The sequence below is a fragment of the Bos mutus genome, chromosome 3, assembly GCF_027580195.1.
Source record: "Bos mutus isolate GX-2022 chromosome 3, NWIPB_WYAK_1.1, whole genome shotgun sequence".
NCBI lineage: Eukaryota > Metazoa > Chordata > Mammalia > Artiodactyla > Bovidae > Bos > Bos mutus.
The window spans coordinates 103,189,287-103,199,054 of NC_091619.1; the positions used below are offsets into that span (position 1 = coordinate 103,189,287).

The window sequence follows — 9,768 nt, forward strand, 5'->3', positions numbered from 1 at the left end:
AATGGTCAATACAAATGACATTATCAAGTGTTCAGTTCAGTTCAGTCGCTCAGTCATGTCTGACTCTATCTGACCCCATGGACTGCAGCACGTCAGGCTTCTCTATCCCTCACCTACTCCTAGAACTTGCTCAAACTCGTGTCCATCGAGTCAGTGATGGCATCTAACCATCTCATCCTCTGTCGTCCCCTTCTCCTGCTGCCTTCAATCTTTCCCAGCATCAGGGTCTTTTCAAATGAGTCAGTTCTTCACAACAGATGGCTAAAGTATTGGAGCTTCAGCTTCAGCATCAGTCCTTCCAGTCAATATTCAGTGTTGATTTCATTTAGGATTGACTGGTTGGATCTCCTTGCTGTCCAAGGGACTCTCAAGAGTCTTCTCCAACACCACAGTTCAAAAGCATCAATATTTTGGTGCTCAGCTTTCTTTACAGTCCAACTCTCACATCCATACATGACCACTGGAAAAACCGTAGCTTTGACTAGACGGATCTTTGTTGGTAGAGTAATGTCTCTGCTTTTAAATATGCTGTCTAGCTTTGTCATAACTTTCCTTCCAAGGAGTAAATGTCTTTTAATTTCATGTCTGCAGTCACCATCTGCAGTGATTTTGGAGCCCAAGAAAATAAAGTCTGAAACTGTTTTCATTGTTTCCCCATCTATTTGCCATGAAGTGATGGGACCAAATGCCATGTTTGAATGTTGAGTTTTAACCAAGATTTTCACTCCCCTCTTTGATTTTCATCAAGAGTCTCTTCAGTTCCTCTTCCCTTTCTTCCATAAGGGTGGCGTCATCTGCATATCTGAGGTTATTGATATTTCTCCTGGCAATCTTGATTCCAGCTTGTGCTTCTTCCAGCCCAGCATCTCTCATGATGTACTCTGAATAGAAGTTAAATAAGCATGGTGACGATATACAGCCTTGACGTACTCTTTTCCCAATTTGGAACCAGTCCATTGTTCCATGTCCAGTTCTAACTGCTGCTTCTTGACCTGCATACAGATTTCTCAGGAGGCAGGTAAGGTAGTGTGGTATTCCTATTTCTTGAAGAATTTTCCACAGTTTGTTGTGATCCACACAAAGACTTTGGCATAGTCAATAAAGTAGAAGTAAATATTTTTCTGGAACTCTCTTGCATTTTCTATGATCCAGCAGATGTCGGCAATTTGATCTCTGGTTCCTCTGCCTTTTCTAAATCCAGCATGAAGTTCTCAATTCACGTACTGCTGAAGCCTCGCTTGCAGAATTTTGAGCATTATTTTGCCAGCATGTGAGGTAAGTGCAATTGTGTGGTAGTTTGAACATTCTTTGGCACTGCCCTTTTTGGGGATTGAAATGAAAACTGACATTTTCCAGTCATGTGGCCACTGTTGAGCTTTCCAAATTTGCTGTCATATTGAGTACAGCACTTTCACAGCATCATCTTTTAGGATTTGAAATAGCTCAACTGGAATTCCATCACCTCCACTAGCTTATGTGTAGTGATGCTTCCTAAGGCCCACTTGAATTTGAACTCCAGGTTGTCTGGCTCTAGGTTAGAGATCACACCATTGTGGTTATCTGGGTCGTTAAGATCTTTTTGTATAGATTTTCTGTGTATTGTTGCCACCTTTTCTTAATATCTTCTGCTTCTGTTAGGTCGGAACAAGTGTTGATGAGAAGGAAAGGTGTAGATTGGCATAAATACCTAGAAGAATAGTTTAGGAGCATCTAATAAGTTTGAAAATTCTTGGATTGTAAACTCTGTCAAGTTCACTGCTATGCATAAATCCTAGGAAAAAATACTTACCTATGAAGAAATGTCTAAATACATTTGTCACAGAATTGTTTAAATAATGAAGTGGCTCAGATGGTAAAGAATTTTCCTGCAATGCAGGAGACCTGGGTTCAATCTCTGCATCAGGAAGATCCCCTGGAGAAGGAAATGGCTACCCACTCTAGTATTCTTGTGTGGAGAACTCAATGGACACAGAAGCCTGGCATGCTGCAGTCCACGGTGTCGCAGAGTCGGATACGACTGAGTGACTAACACTTTCACACTTTCACATGGAGAAATGTCTAAATATATTTGTCACAGATTGTTTAAGTAGTGAAAAATTTTAAATGCATAACTGTTCCATAATAATTAGATAAAATGAAATGTGATACATCAAAATGCTTTTTACAAAATGAGTTAGACCTGTTAAGTATCTGATGGGAGATATCAGAAACATCATGTTGAGTTAAATTTTTCAGAACAGAACTGATATCTTGATACCATTATAAAATTTCAAGTTCATACAAAAACAATTGTATGTATTGATTACGGATAAATTTATACGTACGCTAAAGCTTTAAAACACACTAAGTAGACTTCAATTTAATGATAGCAGTTGATTCAGAGGAGCTGAGTTCAAGAGCACGTCAACTTTATTTGTAACTATTTAGAACTGGACATGGAATAACAGACTGCTTCCAAATAAGAAAAGGAGTATGTCAAGGCTGTATATTGTCACCTTGTTTATTTAACTTCTATGCAGAGTACATCATGAGAAACCCTGGGCTGGAAGAAGCACAAGCTGGAATCAAGATTGCCAGGAGAAATATCAATAACCTCAGATATGCAGATGGCAACACCCTTATGGCAGAAAGTGAAGAGGAACTAAAAAGCCTCTTGATGAAAGTGGAAGAGGAGAGTGAAAAAGTTGGCCTAAAGCTCAACATTCAGAAAACTAAGATCATGGCATCTGGTCCCATCACTTCATGGGAAATAGATGGGGAAACAGTGGAAACAGTGTCAGACTTTATTTTGGGGGGCTCCAAAATCACTGCTGATGGTGATTTGATCACTTCAAATTCCCCACAAAGTCATTGCAGATGGTGACTGCAGCCATGAAATTAAAAGATGCTTACTCCTTGGAAGGAAAGTTATGACCAACCTAAATAGCATATTGAAAAGCAGAGATATTACTTTGCCAACAAAGGGTCCATCTAGTCAAGGCTATGGTTTCTCCAGTGGTCATGTATGGATGTGAGAGTTGGACTATAAAGAAAGCTGAGTGCTGAAGAATTGATGCTTTTGAACTGTGGTGTTGGAGAAGACTCTTGAGAGTCCCTTGGACTGCAAGGAGATCCAACCAGTCCATCCTAAAGGAGACCAGTCCTGGGTGTTCATTGGAAGGACTGATGCTGAGGCTGAAACTCCAATATTTTGGCCACCTGATGTGAAGAGCTGACTGATTTGAAAAGACCTTGATACTGGGAGGGATTGGGGGCATGAGGAGAAGGGGACAACAGAGGATGAGATGGCTGAATGGCATCACCGATTCAATGCATATGAGTTTGGGTGAACTCCGGGAGTTGGTGATGGACAGGGAGGCCTGGCGTGCTGTGATTCATGGGGTCGCAAAGAGCCAAACATGACTGAGCGACTGAACTGGTCTGAACTGAGTCTCGTTTTTATAAAAGGAAAAGAAAGACTCAGACTAAATATGGCAAAATACTGATGTCTTAATTTTGGATGTGAGAAAATGGGATCTTTGCTTTATTTTTTTCCATAATTTCTTTCTGCATATTTCTGACTCTATCTGACTCTCTGGTTGCTGCTGCTGCTGCTAAGTTGCTTCAGTCGTGTCCAACTCTGTGCGACCCCATAGACTGCAGCCCACCAGGCTCCCCCATCCCTGGGATTCTCCAGGCAAGAATACTGAAGTGGGTTGCCATTTCCTTCTCCAGGCCTTCCTGTCCATCACCAACTCCTGGAGTTCACTCAGACTCATGTCCATCGAGTCAGTGATGCCATCCAGCCATCTCATCCTCTGTCGTCCCCTTCTCCTCCTGCCCACAATCCCTCCCAGCATCAGTGTCTTTTCCAATGAGTCAACTCTTCACATGAGGTGGCCAAAGTACTGGAGTTTCAGCTTTAGCATCATTCCTTCCAAAGAAATCCCAGGGCTGATCTCCTTCAGAATGGACTGGTTGGATCTCCTTCAGTCCAAGGGACTCTCAAGAGTCTTCTCCAACACCACAGTTCAAAAGCATCTTCAGCACTCAGCTCTCTTCACAGTCCAACTCTCACATCCATACATGACCACTGGAGAAACCATAGCCTTGACTAGACGGACCTTTGTTGGCAAAGTAATGTCTCTGCTTTTGAATATGCTATCTAGGTTGGTCATAACTTTCCTTCCAAGGAGTAAGCGTCTTTTAATTTCATGGCTGCAGTCACCATCTACAGTGATTTTGGAGCCCAGAAAAATAAAGTCTGACACTGTTTCCACTGTTTCCCCATCTATTTCCCATGAAGTGATGGGACCGGATGCCATGATCTTTGTTTTCTGAATGTTGAGCTTTAAGCCAACTTTTTCACTCTCCTCTTTCACTTTCATCAAGAGGCTTTTTAGTTCCTCTGTATTAGCGGCATTTATGTTGTCTATATCCAAGCCTCAGTTTTATCTCTGTTCCATAGGTGGCCTTGGATAAGATGAATATGGATTTAAAAGGCAAACAAAATTGCTTCAGAAGGAAACAAAGCACACTGTTTTGGTACTGTCACTGTGTCACACAGGGATATAGCCACTCAACCGTAAGACTCCTCCCTCCTCAAAGTCTCAGTGGGAAGGAATTTCAGTCCCTACATGGAGATTTTGGAAGGATGCCCGGCTCACTAACTCCAGAAGTTGAGCCCAAAATGCCTTGGGGGCATTAAGCTTCCTGCCTGTGTCTTTCACCCAGCCCAGTGGCTCTGTGCTGCATGTACCAGCATGGGCAGGAGATCTTCAGGGCTTTCAGGGATAGGAAATCTACTCTCCAACCCCATGCTGATATGAAGGAAGCCCCTGGGTCTGCCTGCTAGAATGCCCTCCCTCCAGGGATGCTATGCATTTGACACACTTAATAAAGGCACAGATCTCCCTAGTAGGGCTACCGTGCAAAGGAGAAAGCGAGACCGCTTTCCACTGCACCACTGAGACCAAGAGACATCAGGCGAAGGCTGCTGCAGGGCTGAAGGGGGTGAAGAATGGCGCGCTGTTCACTTGTAAGTAGGACTGAGGGATGAGCTAGGTGAGTTACCTTCTTAGGGCACCCCCAAGAATGGACAAAGGATCACCCTAGTCTTCTCTGCCCCACTCCCTGGGGGAGGGGGAGGAGGCTCCTGCCCTCATAAACAGGAGTAGAATCTCTACTGCAACTCCATGGCCATTTTCAAACTCAAACAGTGGCCCTCAGGAGCATCACCTACCCCCATTCCCTAAATTGGTCCTGGGGCACTCTGGGGGACCCCTGACAAGGGATCTTCTTTCTTCTTTTTCTAAAAAAAATATGTTTTTATTTCTTTGACTGCACCAGGACTTAGCTGCAGCATGTGGGATCTAGTTCCCCAACCGGGGACCAAACTTGGGCCCCCTCCATTAGGTGTGAGGAGTCTTAGCCATGGGACCACCAGGGAAGTCCCTCTTCCTTTTCTTGTCTACTAGAAGAGCAGAGGCTGAGAAGGACAAGTGAAGGGTTGGCAGGAGGAAAGGAGGGCAGATATTAGAAACGGAGCTCTCATAGTTCAAAGGCTGATGTAATTCTTCCTTCATGTGTGCCTTTGAGGGAGGCAGCAGAGAGAGCAGTGGCTAAGAGCCTGGCAAGCTGTGCACCCAGAGAATCTAGCATAAGGCCTGGGACCACCACTCATTAGCTTGGAGGAAGGCAGAGCAGAGTCTGGTCTTAAAGCAGAGAAAACTAGTCCTGGAACAGGGCTCCAGAAGAAATCGGTTGATCTCACTTAAATATGGTGGAGAGATAGGTCTATTGGACACAGCCTCTGCCTGTAGCCTGCCTGGGAAGACAATACAGAAACCCCACAAGGCTGACTGGTCAGGTGAGGAGGAGGGAACCCCAAACTGGGCTTTGAGAGCTGGTGGGATGTGAGGAGGAAGAAGGGATCATGGGAGACATCCCAACAGATAAACAGTTTAAGGAAAGAATGGCGAGATTTGCATGGCATATGTGGCAGGTGCTGAGAAAGCCAGGCAGCTTGGAGGATCTGTGGGTCAGAGAAGAGGGGCCCCCAAGATGCTCAGATGAGGATGTTTTGGTGGTCATGCTCTTAGCATCATGGCTCAGAACTCTCATAGAGTCACAGAAAATCCTATAGACTTGAAAATTGGTCAGAACTAGAAGAGAAATGTCTTAGTATATTCTAAGGAGGCATGAGAATGGGCATGAAAGATGAAGCAGTATCTGCTGGTGGATGGACCAGGAAGCCAGGCTAGTTAGGGGCTCCTGAGAAAGCCCAGATCTGGATGTGGACTAATGAGATGGAGGATGTGAGCCTCTCCCCATTCTCATCCCTCATCATTCTGGCTTCAGCTGTTTGCACAGCTGACAAATCCTTGTCTCTTGAATGTGACCCCTCTCAAAGTCCAAGACGCTGAGCTTTCCTAGTTCTCTTCTCTTCATAAACATTCCTGACCTGAGTCATTTTCCTTCTTCTTCCATTTATTTTTGTCCAGTTACTGGTGTTCCCTAAAGCTCAGCACAAAAATATCACACTGTCTTCTTTTGCTCATAGCCTCAGACAGCTTCTTCATCCCTCCCCCTTCACCAGAATTCTGCAGCAATCAGGCCTCATAGTCTTGTTTTCAGTATTGTCCTCTGGAACTTAGATGCTTGAAAATATCACGATGGCTCCTCAATTCTCCCTTCATTCCTACTTCCACTAAGACTACCTTATGTAAATTTATTGAGCACTTTCAATAGACCAGATGCATTTCACACAAATTCCATTCTGGAGGAGGTATTACAGATAAAGCACAAGGGACCCTGAGAGGCTAAGTGACTTACGAGTGGATAAAGAGGATATGAAATGAAGGTGTGTTGACACCTGAGTCTATGCCCTGGTCTCGTGTCTCCAACTCCTGGAAGGAATCTCCTGCTAACACAGCCCTGTTCAGCTGACTGCTCAGCCCAGCCCTCCCCTTGGTTCTCATGACACTGATGCTATCACAGGTCTCCAGCCAGGTGTTCCTTGGACCAGAGAATAGCAGACCCAGAAGAGTCCCTTGGAGTCATCAAGACCACCAGAGTTACCCAAAATCACACAGCGAATTAGGTGCAGAGTTAGGACCAGCCCCACTCTTCTGATTTCCAGAGTCCTCCCACTTATACCAACCCTTTTACTTGTCTAGTGTTGGTATTTTGCAAAATTTATTGACATAGGGTATGTCATATGCCTCTTTCTATTACCCTGTGCCATGGATGTTTCATTTCTAACAGATGAAGATACTGAGGCCATTGGGGGTGAAGGGACTCACCCAAATTCACACAGATAGGTAATTGACAGCCTTCTGTCTGAAGGAAGAGCTGAATTTTAAATGTTATCATAGGGTGGTAATTATAAGGATTTGACAGAAAATCCCACAGACATTCAATCACAGACCTCAGGACAAGTTAGGAATCAAAATCACTCTTTCCATTTCTCGGGGCTGTGAGGTCTCTGCTCTCTCCTTCCCAGCATGTCGGCTCTCATCTCTGTAAGACCTCCACTGTTCTCTACAACTCCAGCTCCCCTGTGACTTCGGGTCGCCAGCACAGCAGCTCTGGATTGACTGTACCTCAAGCACCGACAGCCCAGTGACACAGACTTTCAGTGTAATCATTTAAAATTTTCAGCAGAAAATTGTTCTCCGGACCAAGACAAGTATACGCGCTTGGAAGCATTTAGCAGTGATCAGAGGCTGGCTGGGTTCCCCTGCTTCAGACATAGCTACCTAATGCCTTGCCTTCTATAGATGAAGGCGGGTTCCAGGGAAGGACCTGTGAGCATCTTATATTCTGTTACAAGCATAAATCCAGATCTTCTGATGGCTCTCCCAGTTCAGGAGCTACCCTAGTTTACTACACCTTTTCACCCAACTCAACAAAGATTTGACTGAATCTCAAGCTATTGTGCAAGGGGCTGTGTGTGGCTCTGGTTCAGTCAGCTGTGTCCTCCTTCCCCCAAGGCTGAGGAAAGAATAGATTGGTCTTTGTCTCCTTGATAGGCAGACCACCATGCAGAGCCTTGGCAAGGAGAACCACAGTTCCGTATCTGAGTTCATCCTCCTTGGCTTCTCCAGTGAGTCTCAGGTCAGAATGGCTCTGTTCACGTTTTTCCTTATCCTCTACTTTATCACCATTCTAGATAATGGACTCATCATCACCCTGATCTACTTGGATACACACCTTCACATGCCTATGTACTTCTTTCTCAGCATCCTCTCCCTGGTAGACATGAGCTATGTCACCACCACTGTGCCCCAGATGTTGATTAATCTGGTATATCCAAGGAGGACCATTTCCTGGGGAGCTTGTGCAGCCCAGATGTTCATCTTCTTGATCCTGGGCATTGCTGAGTGTGTCCTCTATGCCATTATGGCCTATGACAGGTATATGGCCATCTGCTTCCCCCTTCACTATACTCTACTGATGAGTTATCCTATTTGTATCAAGATGGTCACAGTCTGTTGGCTTATTAGCATAGCTGGGGCCCTGATCTATACTGTCTTCACCATGCGTCTGCCTTATTGTGGCCCCCACAAGATAAACCACTTCTTCTGTGAGGTCCCTGCTGTCCTGAAGTTGGCTTGTGCAGACACATCCCTCAATGACTGGTTGGACTTCATCCTGGGTTTCATCTTGCTTTTGATACCACTTTCCTTCATCCTGGTCTCTTATGTTCGCATCTTTGTCTCCATCTTAAGCATCCGCTCACCCCAGGGGAGACTCAAGTCCTTCTCCACGTGTGCTTCCCACATCACTGTGGTCACCATGTTCTATGGGCCAGCCATGATCATGTACATGAGGCCTGGGTCCTGGTATGACCCAGAGAGAGACAAGAAGCTGGCCTTTTTCTACAATGTTGTCTCTGCCTTCCTCAACCCCATCATCTACAGTCTCCGGAACAAAGATGTAAAGAGGGCCTTTCTGAAAGTGCTTGGCCAGAGAGGGACAGCACAATGACCCAGGATGTTTCAGAGTTGTCCAGAATCATGGGCCGACTTGATGAGGCTCATGTGGTATCATGAAAGTACATCAGGTTCTGGCCAGCATTTCTGGGTCTTTGAACTTCCCCAAAAGGGTGAGGTCACCCTGAAGTTCTCCCCACTGGTTGGAAAATTTTCAGCTACTACTGCCTACAGACTCAGTCGAGGATTTAAGACAAAGGATTTGATTTACGATAAGTATGTCCTTACAGTCCAAGGTTATTGCTTTATTGTTTTTCCTTGGTTCTCTCCTCAGCTCTGGAAAATTATGTCAGTTCAATATATCATGGCCAAGTGTTTATCATGCATATGTGCTTTTCAATGGTGTAAAGGATTGGGGGTGAAGATGACAAAAAGAGTGGACATATTATGTAGGAACAGTCTTGCGTTACTCTCTGACAAGCCCTCAGAAGTAATATTAGCATTGCTTTTTGCACTTAGTGGTATAAAATCTAAGTTAGAGTTATTTTAGACATATCTGTAGAACAATATGGCCAATAATATTCTCTTCAACTTGTGAAACTGACTCTTAGCTGATTTTATACTTTAAATATCACTTTTATAAATATACATTTCATAAAAGAAAATACATGTGTATATATACCTGCATCTTTTTTTTTTTGGCTCTTCTTCATTGTGTGTCTTTGGCTGAGTCTTCGCTGTGGCACATGCACTTCTCTAGTTGTGGCACGCGGGTTCTGTAGTTGATGCCTGGGTCTTAGCTGCCCCATGGCGTGTGGGATATTACATCCCTGATCAGAGATAGACCCTGGGT

The 9,768-nt window shown here is 44.5% G+C and overlaps 1 protein-coding gene across 1 annotated transcript; it reads left to right on the forward strand.

The window, feature by feature from the left end:
- Positions 1 to 8,022: 8,022 nt before the first annotated feature.
- Positions 8,023 to 8,970, forward strand: LOC102266797 (olfactory receptor 2A12). Its single transcript, XM_005906860.2, has one exon. The coding sequence runs from the start codon at positions 8,023 to 8,025 to the stop codon at positions 8,968 to 8,970; it is 948 nt and encodes a 315-aa protein (XP_005906922.2).
- The last annotated feature ends 798 nt before the right edge of the window (positions 8,971 to 9,768 follow it).